The sequence below is a fragment of the Aquila chrysaetos genome, chromosome 10 (genome assembly GCF_900496995.4).
Source record: "Aquila chrysaetos chrysaetos chromosome 10, bAquChr1.4, whole genome shotgun sequence".
Classification (NCBI taxonomy): Eukaryota; Metazoa; Chordata; class Aves; order Accipitriformes; family Accipitridae; genus Aquila; species Aquila chrysaetos.
In genome coordinates, this window is record NC_044013.1 from 27,047,288 (window position 1) to 27,073,601 (window position 26,314).

General features: G+C 42.2%; 3 protein-coding genes across 6 annotated transcripts in view; 2 read left to right on the forward strand and 1 right to left on the reverse strand.

Annotated features, from left to right (window-relative positions):
* The window catches only part of WDR33 (WD repeat domain 33), a 70,839-nt gene extending 66,472 nt beyond the window's left edge, over positions 1 to 4,367 (forward strand). For both annotated transcript variants that reach the window (XM_030027473.2, XM_030027476.2), the window contains 2 exons: positions 740 to 925; positions 3,713 to 4,367. In XM_030027473.2, coding sequence (XP_029883333.1) covers positions 740 to 925; positions 3,713 to 3,945 — 419 coding nt within the window. In that variant the 3' untranslated portion in view covers positions 3,946 to 4,367. The remainder of the gene's footprint in view (positions 1 to 739; positions 926 to 3,712) is intronic.
* Positions 4,368 to 7,936: 3,569 nt separating this feature from the next.
* SFT2D3 (SFT2 domain containing 3) lies at positions 7,937 to 8,899 on the reverse strand. Its single transcript, XM_030027489.2, is given in 3 exon segments — positions 7,937 to 7,991; positions 8,043 to 8,566; positions 8,568 to 8,899. Coding segments are annotated over 2 exon segments (693 nt in total). The 5' UTR covers positions 8,772 to 8,899; the 3' UTR covers positions 7,937 to 7,991; positions 8,043 to 8,077.
* A 1,717-nt stretch (positions 8,900 to 10,616) lies between these two features.
* The window catches only part of LIMS2 (LIM zinc finger domain containing 2), a 37,150-nt gene continuing 21,452 nt past the window's right edge, over positions 10,617 to 26,314 (forward strand). Inside the window, exons 1-4 of one of the 3 annotated variants that reach the window (XM_030027485.2) lie at positions 10,617 to 10,790; positions 24,380 to 24,539; positions 25,378 to 25,444; positions 25,757 to 25,877. In XM_030027485.2, coding sequence (XP_029883345.1) covers positions 10,780 to 10,790; positions 24,380 to 24,539; positions 25,378 to 25,444; positions 25,757 to 25,877 — 359 coding nt within the window. In that variant the 5' untranslated portion in view covers positions 10,617 to 10,779. Of the gene's footprint in view, positions 10,791 to 16,952; positions 17,038 to 24,379; positions 24,540 to 25,377; positions 25,445 to 25,756; positions 25,878 to 26,314 lie in introns of those variants that run through there. The other 2 variants (XM_030027484.2, XM_030027483.2) reach the window with 2 other exon arrangements.

A 26,314-nucleotide genomic window follows, 5' to 3' on the forward strand; every position in this document is an offset into this window, starting at 1 on the left:
GTACCTCATATGCTCATTACCAGTCTTTTACCATGAGAAAAGCAGAACGTAGTTCTTTGGACTTCTAAGTTTAGGAAAAATGAACTGTACAGAATTTAACTGGCTCTAAATGCAACTGTCTCACTGAACGAAAAATTATTCTAGCCTTAAGGTCTTAAGCTGAATTTTTGTACAGCCCAGAACTGCCTGTTGTTGTCACCTGTGGATGACTGAAGCATATCTCGTGGCATTTTTTTGAAATGTATATTAATGCCAATAGTAATCTTTCTCTTGGATGACATCTTCTCTATTGTTTGCAAAAATAATGTTTTTAGCTGCCTGACAGCTTACTGGTATTTGCATCTGTGTTTCTAATGGCAACCCCAGATGGGGCAAAACTTGAGTTTTAGAATGTCATGGAAAAAAAGAGCACAAATGACACATGAATAAATGAAGATGTGATTGTCTCTAAAATGTATGAAAGTATTTTATACTGAAAAGAAAACTTTAGATCTGTCACTTCTTTCTTTCCCATCATCTTTTAAACCTGTTTTACCTTTAGCTTTCTTACAACTTATTCATCTCCTGTTTGCTTGTTTGCCTGTTGGGATGGGGGGGAAGCTGTATGTAATTTTAACTTAAAATTGTGTGCCAAATAGTGTGGAAAGTATGTAAATTTATGTGACTGCCTCAAAAAATGAGGAATAATGATCAGATGAACATTACTCATTATCCTGGTTTTTTTCTCTTCATGCTCAAGGTCCTCGTCCAGATCACCCTCCTCATGATGGGCATTCTCCAGCTAACAGAGAACGTTCTTCTTCGCTCCAGGGCATGGACATGGCCTCATTGCCACCACGTAAACGTCCCTGGCATGATGGACCAGGGACCTCTGACCACAGAGAAATGGATGCTCCAGGTGGACCTCCAGAGGAGAGGGGCAAAGGTAAAAAGCCCCTTGTATTGAAAACCTTAGGTAACACTGGCACATTCTTCAACAGTAGGCTTATCCAGAATTCCTTATCTGTTCAGAGGGGATAAAGCTGAACTGGCAAATATTTGATCGTACCAGCTATGAAGCTGAAGACCGATCTTACAGGAACATAAGAACAGAGGGATTTTCTGGGACATCAAATCCAAATGTGCCATCCAGCATTGTATAATCCTCTTCTTTATTGTCCTGTTCAAAAGCAGTTAGGTTTTGGCTCCCTGTTACTCCAGTTGGAAGACTCTCGTTAAGAGCTTTTTTTTTTTTGCCTCTAATTTTCAGAATATTTATTTGTTAATATTCATGCTTGTGCTAGCGTCCTTTAAGTCAAATATCTTTCCTGTCTCAGCCTTTATTCTCTTGGACTTAATGAACCCTGACTTTTTCTAAGTCTTTCCTTATGAATTCTCTACTTCTAAGAGTGTAAGCATGGCCATCCATGATCAGACCAGAAGTCTGTAAAGCTCAGTAGCTTGTCTTCAACAACGGCCAGTAGCAGGTATTGAGGGAAGTGTTAAGAACACTGTAAGTCTGTAGTGATATGTCCCTGAAATGCTCTCTAAACTTATGAAGATCTGTAGTTCAGTGACTTACTGAAATATTATTTTTATATTTAATGGTTTTTGACAGTTACCTTTTGTGTGCTTCTCCAATTGCTTTAAGAATAATATAAACTTTTGACATCCACAACATCCATGGACAGAGCTCGAAAACTTAACTGCAGTATACTGTGCCATAAAAAAAAAATAGGAAGGAAAATGTTTTTCTCTTGTTTTAAGCTTATCGTTCACTAATTTAATTTAATGATGTCTTGTGTTTTAATTGGAACAGCTGAAAGTTGATCCCTATTATTTCTGAATGTCACCTCTGATTGCATTGAACTCTACCATTTCCAACCTGAATGAGCTCTTCTCCAAGTCAGAGCTCTGAGCTATTTAGTTGTGCTCTCTGGGAAATTGTTCTGTATCTTTTACTATCCTTATTACTCTACTATTTTAATTTATCCTTTTGGAAATTAAAGCGGGTAACTAGGAATTGCACACTCTATTTAGATGTGGTTTAACCATGGATTTCTACAGTTCACTTGGTTTTGTTCCATTTTCTCCATTCTTTCCTAATAGCTACTGATGTCATATTTCCCTCTTTAAACAGTCATATGGCACTGTCATGCAACTAGCTACATAACCCACAAAATACATTCTTTTGGAAGTTAGTAGCTGTTTCAGAGCCTGTTACTGTATATGGCATTGCCACAATCATCCAGGCTAATAGCCTGGCACCAGTTCTTGATCCTTTTTCTTCTTCTCAGGATCACTGCTGTCTTTTCTTAATGTTGTCTTTTTTTTCATGTCCTCATATTGACTATCCACTGTTAGGTAGTGATCAGTGACAGAGATCCTTCTCAGTTGCTTCCAATTGCTGAGCTGCCAGCCTATAGTTTAATTTTTTGTTGTTAGACCACTACTGCACAGCTTTGTCTTTGATGCCACTGAATTTCATTCCCCTTCTCTTATTGTTGCCCTAAAGCTCATTTAGTTTTAACTGTATGCCAGTCCTCCTCTGCGTGGACTGTATTTCCGGTGTTGTATCAACAGTTTTATCATTCGTTCACAGATTTTTTAATAAAACTCTGCTCGTAAACTCCCTCTGTATCAATATTTTTCCTTTCAAAACTGTATGTTGTGTTTCTCATTTAGCCAGCCATCTTATCAAATCTGTAAGGATTCCTTCTCCAGCTTCAATAATAATTTCTGATAACTCCATCAGATTCTTTACTGAAGTCAAAACAATTGTTAACTACCACACTTCTTGCACCTAGACAACTCATTAATGTACCAAAGAAAGTTTAGAACAATGGCAGAAGGCCTGATTAAAACAGTACTTTTATATATATGGGCTGTGTCACCTTCAGTTGTGTTGGTAAAGTAATTTGAAGATTAAAACTTCATGAATTATAAACTCTGCTGAACAATTTGGTCTCTATTTTACACAGAACCAAGCAGAGTCAACAAAAAATCACTTTCTAAACTGGTGCAAAAATATCCTAATTTAGCTGTAGCACGTGTCCATAAAGCACTGTTACCATTAATTTTTTTCACAATACTGCTTGTTATTTTGAGCTAATGACTTTTTTTTAATGTTAATTTACACTATCATTACTAAAAAGATCTGTGAGAAGTAGAAAATCCTCTATTCTTGGCAGTAAGAGCTCATGTAGTTTATGTTCCTGGTTAGTAGTAAAATAGAGCATTTTTCCATTATTTCTAGAAAAAAAATGGAACAAAACAGTAATGTTACTCATTGTCTTCACCACCAACCTCAACTGATCGATCAGTGCAATGTCTTTGTTTAGGAAAAAAAAAAAGTATTTTGCAATAAAAATATACAGAGGACCACAGATGGTGTTAAAGCATAAGAATTGGGTATGCCTGGCAGTTTTGAGGACACCATGACTATCACTGTTCTAACTTACTTCATTTAAGTGACTGCTGATTCTATCAGATATAATCTCCTTTAATTACCAAGGAATTGGTTGATTGCTGTCCATCTTCTGGACTGTAATGGAGACACTAAATCTATGTAAGAAAAATTGTATAGAGGGAGGAAGCATAAAATTACAGGTCTGAACTACGTTTGGTCTGTGAATGATTATACCACAGAAGAACTAGCTAAATACATGGTTATGTCTGAGAAGAGGCATGGCTTAGACTTCAACATCAGTAACTAATTGTGCTTCATTTTTAGGACGAGGAAATTCAGGACCTTCACAGAGAGCGCCAAAATCTGGGAGGTCTAGTTCTTTAGATGGAGACCATCATGATGGATTCCACAGGGATGAAGCTTTTGGTGGAGGCCCTGCAGGAAGCAGTAACCCTTCTCGAGGAGGAAGGAGTGGAAGTAACTGGGGAAGAGGCAGTAACATGAACTCTGGTCAATCAAGAAGAGGAGCATCTAGGGGTGGTGGACGAGGCCGATAGAAGAGGCTTTGACTGGGTCACACCCAGTCCTTGCTGGACAATATTTAAATAGACTGCTACTCTGGACTCATAAAGTAACCCTGCAACACCATAAACCTGGATTCTTAACTGGGATAACTGAATGTGCATTAGTTCCTAACAAGGGTCTTTTCCTAAATCAGTTGACTGCTACTAGCTGCAATATTGTAGCTAGTTTTCTGTTTTGTTCTCTCCACCCCTGTTTTCCTCACCTTCTTTTCCCTACTTTGTTTTGTGAAGAGCTGGAATTTTTTTTTAAGTGTTGTGAGACATGGAGCACCTCCACAGATTTCAGTTCACCTCCAGACAGAAACTTGTTTCTATATGTACAGTTTGTCAGAAGAGTTACATTGTTTTTGTACGAATACAGATTGTAATTTGCGCAAAAATTAACAAAAAATCAACACAGTGTGTGATTCTTTACTCACCTCTTAATAGTAAGAGGGTTGTCTTTAGGCAAACTTGTGTATCTAATGGCGCAACAGAACTACCTCCTGAAGTCTCAACTGTTTAAAATACTAATAGCCGATTCCTAGTTTTTTGGTTTATCATGTATAGAGAACTTTCATTTTCACCTGTAGCCACAGCTGGCTACAGATTACAAGTGGTGCTGATGTTAAAATTCCAAAACACAGGAAATCACCGCTGCTTGCTAGTCTACCATCCTGAAAGAGAAAAACGTGGAACACCGTTTAGAAAAAGTCGTCATAGGCATAGTGTGTTACAACCTAGACTGCTAGCAAATTAGGCATCATGACAAATATTGTCATTCTGTGCTTCACCTGAGCAAGTCAAATATTTTTGTTCAAAACAGCATCTGTTTATAGAAGTTGAGGAAGAAAGAAGTTTAGCAACTTGATTAATATGGATACATATGCTTTTTACTCCAGAACATGGTTTAGTGGGCATGGATGATGGTTGGACTCGATGATCTTGAAGGTCTTTTCCAACCTAAATGATTCTATGATTCTACAATGGTTGTAGGGATGCACTGCTTAAAGATACGGGTGTTCAGTAGTCTGGTGCATTCAAATGCTGAAGTGCAAACCTTCAGTTGATCACTTTCATCTTAACATTTTTAAAGTATCTTTTTGTTTAGGATTTTGCTTCCTAGTTTTACTAGGGGAGGGAAATGAGGAGGGGGTTATTCCCATTTCCCACATTTCATAATAAAGCTGCTTACCAATCATGAGTTTCTGTTTTCCCCATAAATCATTCATATTAATCATCTCCAGTCACCAGGTTATCAAAAGGCTCCTTTAATACTTAAAGCCTCAATGAAAATTTTATCATGTAAGTACATATTCTAAAGCCAGCTCTCAGGAAGGTCCTACATTAAAAGTATAGGATATAATGTATAATGAAAAATATCACTACCAGGCTTCCCTTCCCCTGCCTTGAATTTCATGTTATAATATTTGGGATAATATGGCAATGCAGTTCTATAGCGGACAAGGCTACTGCAACAACATAGAGATACATTGCCCCTATTTTATTTGACTTCTCATACAGTCTGATTTACTAAAGACTGGCTCAAGTCCTAATGACCTATCTTATTTAAAGAGATCAAAGCATAGATGCTTAACGGCTGTTCTCTTGGTTCAGTCAGTCACAATTAGGGGGTTTTTTCTTAGTTTTTAATTCGTAGTGGCACAATGGCATTTGAAAATTATAGTAATTAACTGATCATTAGCCTGTAAAATCCTTGTCATGGGGCTCTAGAGAGACAAAATGGTCTTAAAGGAATTAACTGGGAAACAGCTGAGATGCACCTGATGTGACACAGTTTACTCTTGGGGGGGGGGGGGGGAATTGCTTCTTACCTCTAGCTGAGGTCACTTTTGATATACATCTGGGAGTTAGTTTTAATGATAAATACCAATGATTTAATCATTAGCAAAGGGGAAAGCTTGCTTTTTTTTTTTTTTTTTTTTTAACAAACCCTATATATTTTTAAGGGTCTGAAAGTGACTTTTGTCTAATAGAGTATGTGATTTAGAGGATGAGCTTTAGTCCTTAATTAAACTACAGTCCTCTACCAAAACAAGTTAGAGCGCACCTAATATGAAACCCAGCTTTCTCTATCTAGACAAAAGGGAGTATGCTGCTCATTTTTTCCTCTGATGGTTGGTTAAATCCTTAAACCACTGTGGTATTTGGTGTCAAGTAATATTCTTCATCAAGGGGCAGCTTTTTTAATTAAGTTTTGAAATATTCCATGATCATGGAATATGCACAAAAAGTTGTAAGAAAATTGAATAATTAGCTAGCTTTTTTATAAGATCTTGGAAGGTGAGAGTATAGCAGAACAGACAGAAGACAGTTCCCAGTCTGTGATACTGTGACCTGCTATTCCTAGAAAATGGATAAAATTACTTAATGGGAATAGACTTCTGTACTCTTCAGGTCAAGTTCTTTTACCAGTCCTGCACATTGAATCCTTATGCTCTACCTGCTAGTTTACAGCTCCACCTTGTCTAAGATTTGTTTAATTTGATACTGCTGTTAGGAATAAAATTAATTTATATACTACAGCTTAGAAGTTGTAAAAATGAGAGAACTAATTTAATGTTATTCAGATAGCTCTGATCTACATGTTTAAGGAAAAAAAAGTGACCATTAGTGGAATGCCTATACTGACATTCGATACACAAATAGTTTTATTAAAGCAATGTACGTACATTTAAATACCCCCATTTAACAATTTCAGTTTAATTCAGAGTAAGTATTAGGTGAATAAGCTAAACCCTAAGTAATTATAACAGATAAATATTGCAGTGTTTGGCTTTATTTTGTATATGAGGCACGTATACTCAGTGAGATACTCACTCAGGCTCTGAGGAGGTTAGGCCTGGTAGTCCCATTTATCTGCAGTAGTGCAGTATACAGCCCAAACTGGAGTACCAAGCTCTCAGCAGGGACTGTCAGCCTAAATTCAGCACCTTCCTAAGGCTGCTTAGTTTCTGCACTGAAACAGAGCTGTGCTGGCTGCAACAGTCTCCAATTACTAGCAAATCTATTTTTGAAGGTCACGCTGTGACAAGTAAGCAATTCCCGCCCAAGCTGAAAAAGCAAAAAATATGAAGTTCTAAGAGCTGAAGCTACCCTTCTAACACCCAAGTATTTGCTACCTTACAGCAGCTGTAAGGCAGCAATACCTGCAAAGGCCAAGGCTCTTAACTAAGATTAGCACCTTTCATCCTATCATCATCATGCAAGATGACTACCCTTACAGTTATGGGTAGTCTTTGTGACCCACAGCCCCAGGAAAGTTTGTTTCACTGACTGGATGGTATTTTAAAAGTGTTTTTTAGAGAGAAATGCAGTTCAGTGGACACAGTATTCATATTCACCCCTGATCGCAGGTGGCTGATGACTGCACTATGCAGTACGTGTTCAGAGTGTAGGGGTCAGCAAAAAAATGAGCCAATAGCAGTTAACTACTTTTGAACGTTCACCCCCACGCTTGCTCAGATTTTGCTAAATCGCCTCTGTGTTTCAGTGTCAGTCAGCCATATGCACCTCAGCTGTTAAGATACTTGCTTTTCACGCAACGGGCAAGTCAATAATTACATTTCATCAGCTCCGTAGTCTCACTCACGTTTTGAAGTAGGCTGCAGCAGCCACACGGTCCTATACTGGAGGTAGGAAAGCGGAATGCTGCCAGCTCCCACCCAGAGCCGGAGAGACTCCAGACCATGGCTATCGAGCTGACTTTGCAATAAGGCAAAATCCCATCCTCCGGGACGGCTCGGCAGGCTGGCACCAAGACCGTTACACCTGAACACAACAAAACGAGTCTAGAGAGTCACTGGTACCGTTCCCGGGTGCCAGCCGCTGCTTTTCTTGCTCAAGAACTGGTGAGGAAAACCAGCAGCAACGCGCAGGCGGTGGAGAGAAGCGCGCCAGACGGCGCCATCCTCATCCCCGTCTCGGAGCGGCGTCTTCGCGCCTCGGCCGGCGCCAGCCCGAGTCTCCCAGTCCCTTCGCCCGCGTCCCGCCGGGGTACGGCCGCTCCCGTCCCCCTCGCCGCGGCGGCGGGGGGCTCGCCCCGGCAGCGCTCTCACACCGGCAGCGCTGCCGCGGCGGCGGGGGGCTCGCCCCGGCAGCGCTCTCACACCGGCAGCGCTTTGCCGCGCCGGCGCAGCGCGGCGCCGAGGAGGCCGCCGAGGCGGCGAAGGCCGGCGGCTCCCCCAGGCAGCGCGGCCAGGAGCGAGGCGGCGGCGGCGCCCAGCTGGACGGCGGCGCCCAGCGCCGTCAGGAGGGTGCTGCGCAGCCCCAGCGCCGCGTAGAGGGTGCCGCCGAGGGCGCCGAGGTAGAGGAGGGAGCCGCTGCTGGGCTCCCGCAGCAGGCGGGCGGGCCCGCGCAGCAGGGCGGCGGCGCCCAGGGCGCAGAGCGAGCCGAGGGACCAGAGCAGCGCGAACTTGCGTGCCCGGAGCAGCAGCAGCGGCGCGTACAGCGCGGCCAGCCCGAAGCAGAGGGCGGCCAGCAGCAGGCAGAGCCCGCTCCCCGCCAGCCGCTGCCAGCGCGACAGAGCCGGCAGGCAGGGGTCCGCCTCGGCCGCCCACGGCCAGCCCGAGCCCGAGCCCGGCCCCGGCCCCGATCCGGGCGCTGCCGCGGGGGGGGGCGCCGCGGCCCGGCGGGAAGGGGTTCAGCGGACCCAGCCAGGCCCCCAGGCCGCCGCCGCTCCCCGCCTCCTCCTGCAAGCAGCCGGCGGGCGGCGACGCGGGGACCGTGCTGGGGCCGCCGGCGGCAGCGGCCCTCGACTGCGCGAGGTACTCCTGCAACTGCCGGCCCAGGTCCGCCATGACGGGGCCGGGATCCGCTTCGCGGGCGCTACAACGCGCCGCCCTCCAGCGCCGCCGCCGCCATCTTGCGGAGTAGCTGCATCCGGGTTACCGGCCATCTCCGGCGGCCCGCCCTCACGTGGGGCGGCGCGCGTGCGCGTGAGGCCGCGAGGGCCTGAGGCGGGCAGCGAGGGGTCGAGGCGGGGCGGCGGGCGGCAGTCCCTGCCCTTGCGGTGCAGGCCCGCTTTGCGATCTGGGACGGCTTCTTTTCGCCTGCTCGTCGTTTTAAAGGAAAGGCAGATTTATCTGATAAAAGGCGCGGGGAAGCCTGTGAGGCAGGGGGTGCCCGGGGCGGCCTGGAGGGGGAGCCTGCTTCAGCTGCTCCTAATGAAGCGACTGACTGGCTTGGCAGCTGCGATCAGTAACGGTTTACTGTTTCAGTAGCTGGAGAGGAGATGGTGTCACATTCAAAATGTAGATTGGTAAGAGAAAGATGATCTTTGAGGTTGATACAGCTCACAGGTAGCCAGCCCCACGGGACACAGCAGGCCAGAGGAAGGATCTCCCAGGGTGACAGCTCAGTGGCTGGGATGTAGCTCAAGGCCAAGCACTGCCCTGCAAGGTGCTCCTCCCAACAGCCTTGGCAGCACCTGGAGTCTCCTACTTGCACGTTCAGTCCAAGTAATCTGCTTCTCTCTAAAGGAGAGCCGCAAGAGTAGAGACACGTTGACATCCAGAAACCATTACAACAGGAGAGACTTAGAGATGCAGAGAATGACTAAGAGCTTGTCTATTACTGCGCACTCAGCCAAATCTGTTAAATTGTTGGCTGTTTATTAATAAGATTATCTATTACCCTTTCCTCAACCAACCATTAAACCAAAATAACATCTAACTTAATTCTTCACCCTGGTTTAAATAAGTGAGAAATACATCAAATGCTAATTTAACCTGTATGATTCTAAATGTTTACTGCAAGGCTGAAAAATGAGATGTTTGGACACGAGGAAACAGCACAGGGTTTCCATCATCAGTCCCAACAATGCAACAAGCTTGCAATGATATCCGTAGCAATGGTGAGTCACATCGCACTGGGCTACCTTACAAGATGCAGATAAAGTTTGAAATTGCTTTTGGGCAGAAGCTCCCTGTCCCATTTGGTGGATCACTTTAACATTGATACATTATACATTGCTACATGTCAGAGAACATAAAACTCCCTGAGTGCTGGGGACAAAGTTTGATCAGCAAGAAGGGATTAGATGTTATCAGAAAATGTCGCACTTGGAGGGGTCCTCATTAGGGAGCGTGATCTCTCTTCCTTTTGGCAGCAAAGGATGCCATCTAACCACTTTCTAGAAGGTACCCTTCCAGACGTGTCTTCCGCTGCCCTGAGGGGCAAATACGGTGCGAGGTTGTTTTCCCCTCGCCTTGGGGACATGCAACAAGCGTAACATCCTGCCGCGGCAGGCAGGAAGCGCAGCTTCTTTGTCCACAGGAAAAAATTTTACGTCAATGAGGTGCGTGTCAGATATAACTGTACACCAGCTAACGGCTTCGTGATGAAACCGTACCGTCAGCGTTTCCCCTCTCCCTCGCAGGCTCATAGTAGCTGCTGAAGTGTTTACGACAAGGTGGGGCGAAGCGGCTCCCGGGCAGCCCGGCAGCAGCTTTGGCAGCGGGGCAAGGGCAGGAGCCGTGCCCCGGGGCCGCCGGGTCCCCACGCCACCGGGAGACGGGCGGGAGGCGGTCCCACTTCGCCGCTTCGTTACTCAATATTTCTTTCCCTTTATAGGAAAAGTATGCGCGGAGCCGGGGGGGGGGGGGGGGGGTGCTGCCCTGAGTCACCGGGGGCTGCGGCTCCCGCCCACGCCCCGGGGGCCCGGGCTGCCGCCGGGCCGGGCCGGGGCGGGGTTTCTGCTGCCCGCCGGGGCTCGCTGAGGCTGGAGCCGCTGCGTCCAGGCGAGCCGCGTGTCCCGCCTCGCAGCCCCCTCCGCCACAGCCCGGCGCCGGCCGGGGGCGCGCCGCCATGACGGGCAGGTAAGGCCGGGGAGGGGGGAGCGCAGCCCGGCAGGGGGGACCTGGGGAGCCCGGCCGGCGGGCGGGGACCGGTCCCGCGCCCTGGCCCCAGTGGGCTGTCCCTGCCTTCACCGCCCCTGTGGCAGGCGGTGGAGGGTCGGGAACAGCTCCGGGTTGCCCTGGGTAGACCGATGGTGTGCCCGGTAGGAAGCGGTCGGGGGACAGGACGTTTTCCTCCTGTGAGGTTCGGGCGGAGCAGGGCACGCTCCGGCCGGGGGAGGCCAGCTGGGGCACCGCTGCCGGCAGCGCCGGCGGCTCCGTGCAATGGTGGAGTCGGAAACTTGACCTCGTGGAAGAGCAGAGCAAGGGCTGTTCCCGCTGTGCCTTACCCCGGCACGGGGACACAGCCAAGGGCGGTGGGAAGACCAGAAACAGAATTGGGAAGGAGCAGCTGTGGATCTGAGCAGTGTCTGCCCAGCAGCCGGGCTCCCTGCAGCCGGGTGATATGGCTCAGGCGCTGACAGCCTTGCTCCCGCTGTGCCCCGCACCGCCGCCCCGCACTTCGGGGCCCTTCTGACTGATCTGCGCGCTGCCCCTGTGCCCACACATTCAGTCTTCTCTTCATCGGGCTGGCCTTGGAGTTACGTGTTCAAGGAGCTGTTTAAATCTGGAGCTTGATTCTCCTCCTACGCTGGCTGACGCTGAAGAACTTGTAAAGTCTCCTAATTGACAGATGTGAGAAAAGCAGTGGGGAAAGCATTTACTGGCATCTTCCGAGGGTTTGCACAAATGCTTTAGTGTCTCCAATCACTTTGTTCTCCCATCTGTAAAATAAAATCCAGATGTTATAAAGCAGTTTGTGAAAATAAGCTTGCTTTTGTAAAATGTCTTGAAAATGAAAAGCATGAAGAAGTAATATTAAAATTAGTGGGGTGCCTTTTTTAGGATAGTCATCCTCCTGAATCCTACTATCATTATTGTACTCCTGAAGCATTGGTCTTCATGACTAGGAATACTGCAATGGATCTGGACTAGTTTGTGTATAAGTATTCATTTTTCTTTTGTGTAAGGTGTTGATGTTTTTATTATGCAGCTTTTTACGATTATGCGATGCAGATCACATTTGGTGGGTTATTAGGTATAAGAACATGCTGAATAATTGTTACACCCTCATTTATGATTTGGGTGAGTTATTTTTGCTCTCTGTAATGATGAATTGGTGTTGATCGGTGGTTGTATGTGCTCAAAATGCTTCTGGTTTTTGGCTCTTGTCTTTAGATTGCTTTGTCTTTTCTGTCTTAATGGTCCCTTTTTTGTTCTTCTGACATGTGAAATAGGTGTGTATTTACAAGTTTACATTCATATCCTTATCTTAAATGTTCACAGGTCATGGGTACTGATACAGCTCCCAAGTGGGGACAACATGGGGAGCACCTGGGAAGAATTGTGGCTGTATGAACCCAGCTGATTTTATTTTTATAGAACTGTGGTATAGTACTGTTTAGAATGACATGTTTACCTCAGGTGAAATCACTCAGCTGCAGAGGGCAGCGGGAAATGCCAGTAGGCAGTAATCCTTGTTGTCTTCTCTCCATGCTTCCTCAGAAACCTGCCTGTTAAGGTTCAACACTGTATTCAGTGAGAAGCTCTGATGTGAAGCATGAGGCTTGGTAGGGAGTTCCAGGGTAGTTGAGATGCTGCAGTGTGCAGTTCTTCAAAGTAATGCAGGATTTCTGTCTCTTTTCCTCAGATGTACTTCAGAAGGTTGTTAAAATGAGCAGGCCTTGGCTGTAGCTTTTGAAAAGGGAATGCAAGTGTTATTTAATGTTTTCAGAAATGTTTGTCCTGGAAAGTTTGTCAGCTATGAAAATTTCTAAATTCCTCTCTGCTGTTCTTCCTAGGACAGAATGATTAACTGTTCTATCGGAGACATTTATCATAGCTGTAATTCAGCTGACTTTTTCTTTGGTAATAGTGTAATCCATTTAGGGTAGCAGTTTCCCAGCAAAACAAAACCTGTACTTTTCAGTGTCTATGAAGCATTGCATTGCTCAGCACCTTGCATGACAGATGCCATTTGACAAGCACCGTATTTAGTGTTGGTTTCAGGCTGGGACAGACCCCTAAGTCATTAGAAAGGATTCAACATCGAGAACATACTTCCTTAGATCCGCCTACAGGTCACTCTACTGAACTGTGGCCAGATGTTGTTCGATGTTTGTTATATGGTAGTTCTTAAAATCTGTCAACATTGTGTAATCAACTGTTCTCCAGCTTTTGTGATTCAGGGTTTTCAGGGTTCCGGAAGGAGATGAACTGTTTCACAGCTGGAGCATCCCCACAATATCGATCAATGGGAACCTTCCAGGGGCAGGAACGTGACAGAAAAGTGCCTCTGGTCTTGAAACTGTTGACACAGGGAAGGGAATGATTTTGTTGTGTTACAGTGTGTTAAAGTGAGGAAGACTGGAGAACATTAAGTGCTGATAACATTCTTTTTCACTTTACCTTTCTTGTCAAATGGAAACACAAAAGGACTCACTTCTAGGTACTGTGATTATTGACACATTATTAGTAATTAAGATAGATGAAAAATAACTCCATTTTCATTTTTAAGTGTTGTGTCCCATTTAGCTGCAGAGAGTGTCTCCTGAATTTAAACAACTGTAGTAATTTGATTTACTGATTTTTAGCATTAGGGAAAAATATAATTCCAGAAAATACAAAGAAGGATGTGCACTTCTATGTATTCATAGTAGAAAATTATTAAAAATAGGTGACTATTTAGCAAATTAAATTCAAATATTACATGTATCACAAGTTACATTGTTACAGTGTGAGGATTGTGTTTTGTTAGAGAAACCTGATAAGTAGATCATTGGAATTTGCAAATAGTAGTTCTGACTGCCATGTCTTGGCTGAGCTATTTTATTTCTCTGTGTCTTGACTAAAGTGGCTGTTATAGTCCCTAATTTCAAGAGCAGTCTGTGGTTTAACGGGAAGCTGTTAACTTAAAAAAAAACCTAAAAAATCACCCTTTCTATGAATATATCTGTTCCAACTAAGATCCGAAGATAATAGGACAGAAAGAAGCTAAAGAGATATATGTATTTTAGTTTTATTAAGTTACATGTTGTTAAACTACATTTGGAAATAAACTGTATAAGAGACAATGTGTTAGATATAAAAATAGTATGTTTCTAAGCAGCCTGTCTATATTTTGCAGTGTTGAGAAATACAATTTATGTGATTTTTGGTGCCTTTAGAAGTATACTGTGGTACTTCCTTACCAATAAATAAGTGAAGACTGCATCTATAATTTGTATTTGATGTGTTTGGTCCATGTCTTCACATTGTTTTTTGCCTTTTCGAGGATTGTTAGGGTTTGGGGGGGGGGGGGCGGGGTTGGTTGTTGATTTTTTGTTGGGGGGGGGGCATTTTGCTACTGTGTTTTGCCCTGTTTTCTTTGTTCTTTGTGATGGACTTATTTCTAAGAAAGAGGATCAGTGAATGACCAGTGAACAAAACATTGTCAAATGCCCAAAGTAGAAAATAAACCAGAACTGAAGATAATTTCTCTTAAGACTTTACTGCTGTGGTGTTGATTAGAAAAACATAAAGGTAAAAAACTGCCTGTGCTGTTTTATATTGCCTTTAGAAATTAATCTAATATAAAGCCTAAAAAAAATGTTTCCTAAGTGCATGTTTCAGGGCATAATTATTTTTGTAAGAATTTTTTGTTATCACTATACTTGGTCTAATTGGGATCTGGATACGCCTATGTACTTCCTGCAGTCAACAAAAGAAGAACAGCTGCCTTTACAGATACGCTTATTGATTGTTCCTAATCCAGTTGAGGTAAGAAATAAGAGTATATTATTTTTGATTAGGCTAGCGTTTGACTAGATGCTTTTTAATTCAGTAGAGAGCTGTTGCTGTGCATGCGCTCCATTTTATGAAGCAATTGCAAGTAAAATGGTTTGAAGGAGGAGGAGGGAGTGTAAAGGTCGATAATACTAAGAAAGGTTCTTGGCGCTGACTAGAAAGTACCTGCATCAAACTAAGAGATGTCACATCTCTGAATTATAAGGAGCCATTTCTACCCTTCTGGGTTCAAAAATGTGGTTTTAATCTTACTATCTTTCTGTCTCAGTCTGCTCTCTGAGGCTCTCTAGATAAGTTTTAACTTGTTGGAAGGTCCTTAGTAGTCTGTTCTGGGGACATAGAGGTGCTTCTCTGAGGAGAACTACTTGTTAATGCCTAAAAGAAGTGTAGCTGCTTTCTTCTCTGCTTTGGCCCAGAAAGTAATCAGCTGTAAGACTTTGGCATCGACCCTGTCTCTTAAAAGCGATCTGTCAAGAGGGAAAGAAAAACAAAATCATGCATTTTCACTCTTAATGTGTGAGGCAGCAAGAGAGGAGTGAGTGAGAGAGCTTGTGTTGAGGGATGGCAAGACAGGATGGTTATTGTTTTGATGGTTTTTTCCTTCAATCTCCTCATCTTCCCTTTAGAAGAAGAGAGTCATGCTTTCCTGTGGAAGAGTGGTTATTTGAAACCAGTAAAATCATGTCGTATGAATCAGAGGGGTAAAAGCTTAGGTGTTTCAGAGAGAAGGAGATTTTTAGCTAGATTGCTTAAGTTAAGGGAGATTGATGTGGTGATTTAGTATCTTGCTCTGTGCTAAAAGTAAAAAAGTGATTTAATATTACATTTTTTTATTGCTCTAAAATTTAAAAAGTCAGAAAAATCCCCAACATGGAGGACATTTTTCTTTTTCTGTTCTGTTTACATCATAAAGTAGAAATGGATAAAGCACACATGCAATCTGAAAGAAATTATAGTGGCAGATTGGTGTCAAAGGTCAGGAGCCTGAAACTCCCGATGACATGTGGGGTGAATTGTAGATTTTGAGGTTACTGACTTCTGGTTTTGAAAGTATGATGCTCTTTATTTGTGCCTGTTCTGCTGGGTCGCAGTAAACCCTTCTGTTTTTCTTTAAAGGACAGAAGGGATCTCTGCTGGTTAATACTAATTTAGTACCTATGAAGTCATCACTTCTATTTCTCTCTTTTTTTTTTTCCTCTATAGCTTGCCAGGCTGCAGTCATGGAATATATTTCACTCTCATGCTACAAAAATCCTCATTTTTTTATAATTTACTAAAAAATAATTTGTTGGTAATGACTCTTGAGATGTTTTTTGTGGTGATGCTGATCAAATGACACTGACTTAGATGGTCCCATCCTCCACTCCTTTCCCTTTTTCCCTTTGTTCTCTTAAAAACTGACTTCTATATTCTCAAATTTTTACTCTTTCTACCCCCTCTATGCTGGGCCCCAAGCCATTTGTGCTGTGTGATACTTTTTCTCTCTTGCAGGGGTGGTGGGTGGCGAGGGGGAGTGGTAGAAAGGGTGAACTCCTGTTAGAAGGCCCTGTTCAGTTCCTGGCAGGGAGCTCTGGAGGCTGGAATGCCAAGTATGTTCCTTCTCCCTGCTTCCTGACCCTCTGCTGCATGCCACTTCTGCAGGATGGAGTGTGTCCAGACAGCAAAAGTCTTCATGCATTTGTTTCTTGGAATACGCTTTATTCAAATGGATCAAATGGAAGGAACGGTTCTGTTTTCGCAGTGTCCTTAAGACATTGTGTGATGCAGCAGCCTGCAGGGAACCACCTTAGAGATGCCAGGGTCAGATACTTATCTGCAGTAAACTAAAGCATTCATTGTCAAGAGATTTAGTAATCTGCTTTGCTTTTCTGTATTTCTCTGTTGCTTTCATCAGAAAGTCTTCTTGAATTAAGTGGATTAATTATGTGAAGACTCAGGATTTTTTCTTTAAATCTCAGTTATGAAGTTTATACAGATACATTATGCAAGTCTAACACAGAATGAATTGCTGATGTGTGCTGACTTAAACAGGTAATTACTAGTGGAATACAGGAAAGAGGTTGTCTGATCTTTAAGACTGCAGCAGAATGGCAGACGAATTGTAAGAAACAATGCTCGAGCAGCGGTCTATGTATCCTGCTTTAACTCTTCTAAAATGTAAAGGCAACTCCCAAAAGGAAGGTGACTCATTGAATATCAGTGCTGCTAGTGTTCGCTCCAGTTGTCTCTCTGCATTCCCCTTCACAGTGGCATTGGGTGCCATGGCTGGCCTGAGACTTCGGGGGCTGGCATCCTCCAAACTTTATCAACGCCGGCAGGATCGGCTAAGTGGCACAGGGTCACTCCTGAGCAACAGGACAGATACAGCAGCTGGGATACGTGGGTATGTCTCTGAGATGAAGGGAATGGTATTGTTGAAACGTTTTCCAGGATTTGATAGGTGTTTGGTTTTGGTGGTGGGGGGGTTTTATTTAAAGTGGGAATTGTCTGCACACAGCCAGAGGGGTGAAGTCTGTTTATTTTCATTTCCAAGTGGATTACAAAGGAAAGGACTTTCCTGATGAGAAAGCTTTCAGTTTTTAACAATAACAGGAAAGCAACAATGGAGAACCTTTCCCATTTTGAAGCACTGTACTAGACTGTTCAGAACCAACATTAGTGCTAGTGTTGTTAATGGTGAAGTATTTAGGCACTGTGGCAATAAAGAAATGGTGAAATGCAGTAATTTTTCAAAATTTTGATAAATTTCTACTGTTCCATGATTTTTTGGGCTCAGTCAACCATTTCTTCACCTATACTGTTAATAGCAAGCTAGTTGATTTTAGTTTTTGTAAGTAACTCCAGTCCCGCAGAAACTGAAGCTACTGCATCGGGCTTGGGCACATAAGTCTAGGAAGAGTGGAGTGGGGCGGGGAGCTTGCTCTGAATCTGAACACAACCAGGACTAAAGGGATATGATGCTAGGTAAGAGAATGGTCAGGGGCTGACACTGTGCTGTGTTGAAGGAGAGAGGTAGTGTATGTATTGCTGTGGTGACACGTGTACAGAGCAAGGCAGACCATGCTTGCATATAAACTATATGCTGGCAGAATTTTTAATAAGGCTAGGCGGGTTCGGAAGAAATAATTTTTGCAGGTGGCAGAGTGATTTAGGGGGGAAATGTCTACATAGGTAAATTGAATACTTTTTTGACATCATGGTTCTTGAAGCAAAGTAAGCATAAAGCCACATATTTTGGTTTTACTCAGCAGGTGAGAGTGCTGCAGATTATAATCTGTTTGGGAATTTTGACTCCTGAATTATTTGTATTTTATCCACAGTTTTTGACCTATTGATAATTTTTGCTTCTCCCTCCTGACAGGCCCTGATAGTTTATGTCCTTTCTTGAGACAAATGAGAGTAATCCAAAAGTAGTGTTGCTGCTAGTTGATGATAATTGATGAACACATTTGGGAATGACCTGTCTTATCAGTACTGGTAAACAAACTACACATTTTAGCTCCTTTGAGATAATGGAATTGAAGAAGAGAAAGATGAAATGTGTGTAAGAAGTTATTTATCAAATAGACATTGTGGGTGAAGTGGTACATGCTTGATAATAAAAGGGTGTTTTTCCTGTGTAAGAGCTATAATCTCTTTAAAACCTTTATGTTGTTGATGTTTCCCTGGGCTGAGTGAACACTGCTAAAGGTATGTCTTTCTAAGTGATTGGTCGTGGTTTACTGGAAATAAGTAATGCATTGCATTGGGAGGGACTACCAAGCACCTGTGGCATAAGATTTTTTTCTGTGTCAATACCAACAGACTTTCGTTGCCGCTGCTGGTCTGAAAGGTCTCCTTGATTGTGGCTTCTCCTGCAGGCCAACCATATGGACATTGTATTCTGTGAAGTGCGTGAAGGAGTGGAATTTCTTTTTTAAACCCCTGGTTTCTACTAATAGCAAATTGCTATTGCTGGTAGGCCAAGGAGAGATGAGGAGCCATAAAGATGTTTTTCCATATTGTGACCACAAGTTGCTTTTTTAAGTTTTTCTTAATTCTGGTTATCCCTGTGTAGTAAATAAGAACAAAAAAATGTTTATTTCATTGAGAGATTTGGGGCTGCATGGTCAAGGAATATACACTGAGAGAAACACTCATCATTTCTTATTTAGCTGAAAAAAATATTTAAATAGGGAATGAACTGAAAATTCAGTATAAGTGGAAGGAGAAATCCTGAAAATGTTAAGCTATGCACATAGTTTTATCAAATGCACAACAAATCATACATTGAACAAATGGGTATATTTTTTTCCTCCAACATTTTATGACAACTTTAATAGTAACCTTAAAGAAATTAAATCAGTCTGGGAAAGTTGTCCAGATAAAAGTCAATTGCAGTAAAGCGATTTTGGAAGAATGATACAGGTAGTTGAGGGCTGTTTTTCAGCAGAAGTTCATGAACTGATACCCTTCCTCTTTCTTTTTTCTTTAGATTAGTCATTATCTGTGAAATGAATCATAAAGTCTGGTATTGTCCCGGCAAATATTTTTATTTTGTCTTTGTCAACATTAAGGACTTAAAGCCACAAATCCTCAGCCATGCTATGGGATGGGAAGAAGCCCCTCTCCTGGAGTGCTCTGATTTTTATCTTAGCTACTGGCATCTATGATATACACAAGCTTTCTAGGTTTTTGACTTTTCACTATCCTAGGCATCTGTGTATGTATACACACTAGAAATGACTATGTAAATGTTATCATATTGTGATAACTTCTGTAAACACTAGTTTCTACTGGTAGATCAGAACAAGTGGAGAGTACCTTTCTAGGATTCCCTAGCATAGGTACAGTGCCTGTCTGCTGAGGTTTGGACATTGCCCTGGGCTCTCGTATACTGAAATGTCTTCCTTTCTTTTTGTAGCATCTGTAAGGTTTTTGGTCATCTCTGTGTTAAAGTAGATCTTCATTCAGCTTTATGATGAAAGAGAACTCTCTTTGACACTAAAACCAAAAAGCTTTCAAGACCAATTAAAGAAAACTGATTTTTTTTGACTGGGCTTTTCTGACAGAAGCGCTCCTTGTACCTGCAGTTCCTTTCTTGGGCCTGATAGAGTCTGAGACTGTTCATCTGTTCTCCTGGTTGTCTAGTTGTCTGGCTCATTTTGTCCTGCATCCATGTTTAAGATACTGAATTCTACTAATGTGAAGGCTGGAGTTTCTGTTCTGCTCTCTTAGCAGTGCAAGTATTAGATTTGGTTTTTTTTCCTCAGCCTGTCACTGGTGCTAGATCCCTGTGGACAAATGTTTAAAAAAGGAGATAACAGTATAGAAGCTGTAGCATTTTAGCCAGCTTTCTTGCTATTTAAGTCCAACCCCACCCCCACCCCTGCTTTTTTTCCCTGTAGTAATACAGGCCCAATTTCCTGAATCTGTATGAGAATATGATATAAAAATATGACATTTGCTAGCCCAAATATATATGAAACCATTGTTTTTGGAAGATAGATCCATATTGACTTTAGTGATACAGGAAGGTAAAATGCTTTCAAATCTTTCTATAGCACCTGTACTAGAGGCACAGAATGGGTCTCCCAATTAACTTCCACTTCTTATAAAGAAGGAATTTTTCTTTTTTTTTTTGTTTTCAACTTGAGAGCAATGCTGATACTTTATAGTAAATACTTCTGAGAAGTCAAAGCATGAGAAGCCCACACCTAATTATAATAGTAGATAACTAACTTCTGTAAACTGGGTATTTTGGCAAAGGTAATTTGTTACAGATACGGCACATAATGGTGGAAGATTGGAAAAAGCGTTGTTTGAGCACTGGTATTTTGGGGGTTTGCACAGGACAGGATAACTTCAGGATGTTGAGCTAGTCATGTTTTAATAGCCTTTCCTGTCTTTGTGTCACCAGTTTATTGTTAAAACAGAGGAAGATTCTGTATTTTACTGAATTGCAAAAAATCAGTGAGCAAACAGAATACAAGAAGCACTCCATATTGGGGACTGTCCTTTGTGGGAAAGATTCAGATCTAAATATCTTATGATTGACACAGCAAATCAAACTTTCGCGGTCACTCTTGGCACCACCATCAAAAGGATGGTTTTACTGTTGCTCTTCCTCTCCTTGTGCTGCTGGCAGAAGTGGTTTTGCATCAGTGTAGTAAACTGAATCATAAAACTGCTCTGAATTAGAACTGTCCTTCCTCTCCCTTCCAGCCTTTGTTAATTTTAACCTTGAGCTAGTGAATAAATGCTGCTGCTTGCACAAGGAAGAGGGCACACAGGGGTGTGTAGCTGAGGGGGATCAAGAAACTTTGGCATACATGAAAGTAAAACTTTTGAATAAATGTGAAGTCATACCTTTAGGGCAATGCTGAAGTTGCAAATTTTAGCTTGAGTGTAAAAGAATAAAAAGTCTTAAGTAAAAATGGATGCAAGTCATGAATGAAAAGAGAGCAGAGACGTAAAGCTCGAGCTATGATTATCAAAGAGCCACAGCTGCTGGTCTGTATTACAGGAGACACATTGGTCAGGAGCTGATGTGTGATTTAGTTGTCTCCTGTACGGCTCTCCCCAGCAAATTTCAACTGGGTTATAGTTGAGGCAGAGAACTGTGTTATTTTGAGTACAGGCTCTTTTATTTTATTTTTTTTCTGGACTAATAGTTTCTCTCATGTATGAGTAACAAGTCATGATCATTAGCTCATTTGCATTGTGGCATTTCTCGGACAGCTCAGGCTGTATCACAGTCATCTTTCTTATGCCTGTAAGGAAATTTTGTCAGCATCAACCAAGTTCTTCTAGCTCAAACATTTTGAAAATTTTTTAATGTTTTCCATTTCCAAGACTTTGAAGTGCTTGTTCTATGCTGTTTTGCAAAATCAGTAATGATTTTTTGCTGAGTATCATATTCTGTTGTTAAAACAGTATTGGAATATCTTGAGCAAATTCCATAGCTAGGAATTGCACCTTTTACATCATCATGCATCAGCAGAATGGTAAAGAAACTCTTGGGACTCTTGATGTTCTCTTGCTTTTGCAAATGAATGAGGTAAATTAATTTTTTTAGAGTTAAAAATTAAATCCAAAGTTGTACTTCATGCTAAGGGAAGACAGTGAGAACATAGAACAATGCTGCATTTGACTTTCACTAGGAATTTCAATTTCTCAATAGATTTTTATATTGTTTAGAAGTTAGGGTTTATTGTGGGGTTACTCTATCTTGACAGCCCTCAAATGCTGGTTTCAGAATGGAGGCTTCCGAAAGCCTTATTCTTAGGAGTGAGTCCCTACGTCTTCATTACCTTTCTTACCAACACAGCCATGGGACTTGTGTCAGAATGTCTCCCAGGATAAATATACTCAATAGTGCTTGGTGTGAACTATAACCCTCGTGAACTTGCACCGTGTTTCATACAGGAACATGGCTGTGCAGCTTGCAGGCTGTAATTGTTGCATACTGCCGTTGTCTGGGTGGCAGCTCTCTTTCTTGCAGAGTTCAGCCAGCAGGTAGTTGGTAGTGACAGCGAATGGGTACTGTTCCTTCCCTAGAGTGCTGTTAAAGTCCATTTGGAGAAAGAAAAAAAAAAAAACCAAAACTAAACAAAATCAGGATTTTTAAAATGTCGTTTTCATGTTTATAAAGCAAAAAAAACAACAAACACAACCTTAGATCATGCTTTGTTGCTAGTCTGTAGGGTGTAATACTTGCTGTCGCGTAGGAAATTTTGAGACTCACTGGAATGCTGTTTTGCCTGGTTTTCTTCAATAACCCAGAGGAGCTTTTCCACTGATGTTGACATGAGGCTTTCTTAATCATGGCTGTTGGCTAGCTAAAGTCTTGGAATTCAGGCATCAAATTTTTCAAGAGGGAAAAAATACTTGATGGGGAGATTATATTTTCAAGTTCTGGTACACATTTGCATGATGTAACTGAAAGAGTGGCAATTGAAAACTAAGCCGATTCGGTCTCTTGGCTTGCTGCAAACACTGATGTTTTTGTGTTGACCTCTTCCTTTGGTAGTCTGTCAGGATAAAAATGTTTCTTTAACCTACAATGTCTGGTTTATGAAATTGCAGGATTTCCTGCTTATCTGTAATTCCGGTCCATGTCTGTTTTTTAAAGGTCCTTCGTACTACAATAAGGAAACAAGTTATAACAAATTTGTGCTAAATTAGTACTCCATTCTTTAAATATTACCAGCTCCCTTGGTCTTTGCCACCCTTGGAATTGCAGTGGTGGAAAGAAAGTATCTTTTTACTGAGCGGTCACTCCAGGTCACACCACAGGATATTTGCACAGGCTGCAGGTGTGATGCTTTTGGCTCAGCTGAGCCAGCTGAAGCACAGGGCTGGTTTTGTTGCCTCAGGAGTATGAGGCTGCTGCCTGCTTGTTCTAGTTGCGCTCAGAGCACAAAGCCCTGGAATACAAACAGTGGTGTGTTTTTGTAAGGGTGTCTTTGACCAGAAGAAAGAGAATCTTCTGCTACTGGGACATGCTTATTGAATTACTGTTCTCTATGAAGAGGTGTGGAAAGTAGCATGTCAGGTTGTAGAATAACACCAATGATGGAAATTCAGTTCAAAGTAGCTTTGAATATAAAAAGAAAGAAAAAAAAACTTTTAAACCAAACCATCTTTCATTTTATGTATACGTTATGTGCTTCAGGAAAACTACTACACAAATATTTCAGATATTTTTAACACACTGGAAATTTTTTATACTCCCACCTGTAAAACTATCTTTCCAATCATAGAATTCAGAAGATGCCCAGAAGGCATAAAATAGTTTTTCTATATCTAAAAGTGTAACAATATTGAATTTTTATATTATTGCATAGTCTGGTGGTTAAAAGAAAGATCGCATTGCAACAAAAATTGAGACTTTTTCTTTATAATTTTTCCTTCCCTGTTTGAACATGCAATATATGATTTTAAAACTGCATTCTGTTACTATATAGAGAACTTAGATTGCCATGATGGCAAATGTGAAAATTTTGTGAAAGAGGTTAGGGTCATTCCACATTTTAGGGAAGACAGAGGAAATGTCCTTTACACGATTTGCGAGTGTGGCTTTGGGGGTTTTTTAACCTCACTTTCTGAGGAAATGAAGCTGATGTATTTGCCGAGCCAGCCAGAGAGACTTCTCTCTTCCCATACCTTTTTAACACTTTGACAGTTTCAACTAATGTGTCAGGAAGACAGAGCCATTGTATGCAATTATTTTCCAATGAAACTTGTGCACATAAGCTGCTGGGTAGAGGGGGAAATGCCCTGTTAATTCCTACAGTGAAGGGGAGACTGCAGTGGGATATCAGTGCTTATTACGCATCGGAAAATCCTCAGAGGTGCACATCCTGAGACCAGAAATCCCAAGAAGTCAGGATCATTGTGTTTGCTGCTCTCTGAACTACTGGTTTATTTAAAATTGTGGACATTTGGTATGAGCTATTAGCAGGATGACATAATGGGGTGAAAGACTGGTGAAGCGGCCAAAAATGTGCAATAGGTAAGTCTGCTACATGAGCTCATTCTGCCATGTGTGAGTTGCAAGAACGGTTTTTCTAACTGATGTCAGTGCTGAATTGACTCATTGGTCTTTTTTTTTTCATGTAAAAGGGAGTTTAAAGCAGTGGAAGTGTTGTGTTCATAGATGTTGGGGAAACTTGGATGATATGATTATAATCATGTGATTGGCTGTGACATTGCTCATGTTCTTACTCTTGTCTTTATTCCAGTAATATGTCCGATGCTCTCGCAAATGCAGTATGTGAACGCTGCCAGACTCGATTCGATCCTGCAGAGAGGATTGTAAACAGCAATGGGGAGCTCTATCATGAAAACTGCTTTGTCTGTGCTCAGTGTTTTCGTCAGTTCCCAGATGGACTTTTTTATGAGGTGAGGTCTCATACTGTGTGTAAGGGAAGAGAAATAGCTCCATTAAAATGCAAGGAATTAGGTGAAAATTCTGGCAGAAATACAAATTTCCATCTTCCTTGCATGTTTAATTTCTTAGCCCTAAACGGTTTCTTGCTATTTTTTTGAGGGGCTTCCAACTTAATTTCGTTTTTTTTGCTTCTCACGTACTCCTTGCTATACAACAGTAACAACAAAAACTGTGTGCTTGCTCTTTGGGTAAAAGGCATTTCAAAAAGTAAATAGAAAATGTTTCTTAATATTTCATTAGACATAAGTGAATTTTTGTCTTTATTTTTAGACATTTTGTGCCAAACTTTTCCAACTGGGCAACTGAAATTGGTGAACCCATTTAAAAATGAGGTTGAAATATTTTTACAGAATATGTGTGAGCACATATTCTGAATAACACGTTATTTTAAACATGCTGCATTCTTAATTTGCTGTGAGTTTTAGCCTCGTGTAGGAGGAGTAGTTCTGAATTACATGAGCAAAAAAAACTGAAACAAAAATTAAATTAAAGCCAACTATAGGAAAAGGGCTTTGGACACTTCAAGATTTTTAATGTCTTCTAGCAGGATTGCTATTAATTTAACTGTTTGCTATGATTCACCACGAGGCTGAAGCTGTATCTGGATATTTCCTTAAGAAAAATCCTCAGGACTTTAAAAACAGGGGCGGGGGGGGGGGGGGCTAGAACTGGAAAACTTGACTGACCTTGACTAGTTGTTCATTTCAATGGAAAATCATGCTGAACTATCAAGACATAAGAGTAGTTCAGTTATTCATGAGGACTCCTTCTCTTTTGTTTTGTTCACAGTTTGAAGGTCGGAAGTACTGTGAGCATGACTTTCAGATGCTGTTTGCTCCTTGCTGCGGGGAATGTGGTAAGATGTGGTGCATGTCAACACTGTGGGGTAACAGCTACAGGGCTGTGCAAACCTCCCACCATTGCAGTGACATCCAGCCCTGGGCTGGGATTGTTGAGGTCATTTTAAGGAGCAGCAGCTTTGGACAGAAACAAAGCATGATACCAGCAGTGATTTGGGGGTATCCTGGTTGTGGGAATAATTGGGTTTTTTTCAAAGTTAGACTGTAATAGTTCTTGTGGAATTAAAGTGAAAGGATTATGAAGGGCAGTAGACTTTTGATAAGACTATTTTCTGCATGCATCTCAAGGTGTTACTTTCCTTTTGCAGGTGAGTTCATTATTGGGCGTGTTATCAAGGCAATGAACAATAACTGGCACCCAGAATGTTTCCGCTGTGAGCTCTGCGATGTAGCACTTGCTGACCTGGGTTTTGTGAAGAATGCTGGCAGGTAAGGTAGAGCAGGAGCTCTCAAAGTTTTATCAGTATGTTATCGGTACAGTAGTGAGATGTTGAGAGTGGTCAGTTAGTTGTACACTGAGAGGTAAAGCTTGAAAAGGTACAGAAGAAGCTTTAAGGAATAGCCTGTTAGGAGATGGGAAATGGAATGAAGAACAGTGTTCTTCACGCAGTGAAACATGTAGAAAGCAGAAACTCGTATTTTAGCTAGTGGATGGGTTCTGGAAAAGAAAGGGATTTCAGGCAAAAGGTTGAACAGCAAGGGAGAAAAAGGGATTATGTGATCCTGGGCAGGCTATTTATCAAGTAAGCTGCTGAGCAGGACATCAAGATATAGCAAAAGGCCAAGAGAATAACACGAGGATTACAGCAGGTGATGCCCCTTGTCTTTGGAAATCATTCATTTTATATACAGGAATATAAAAATTA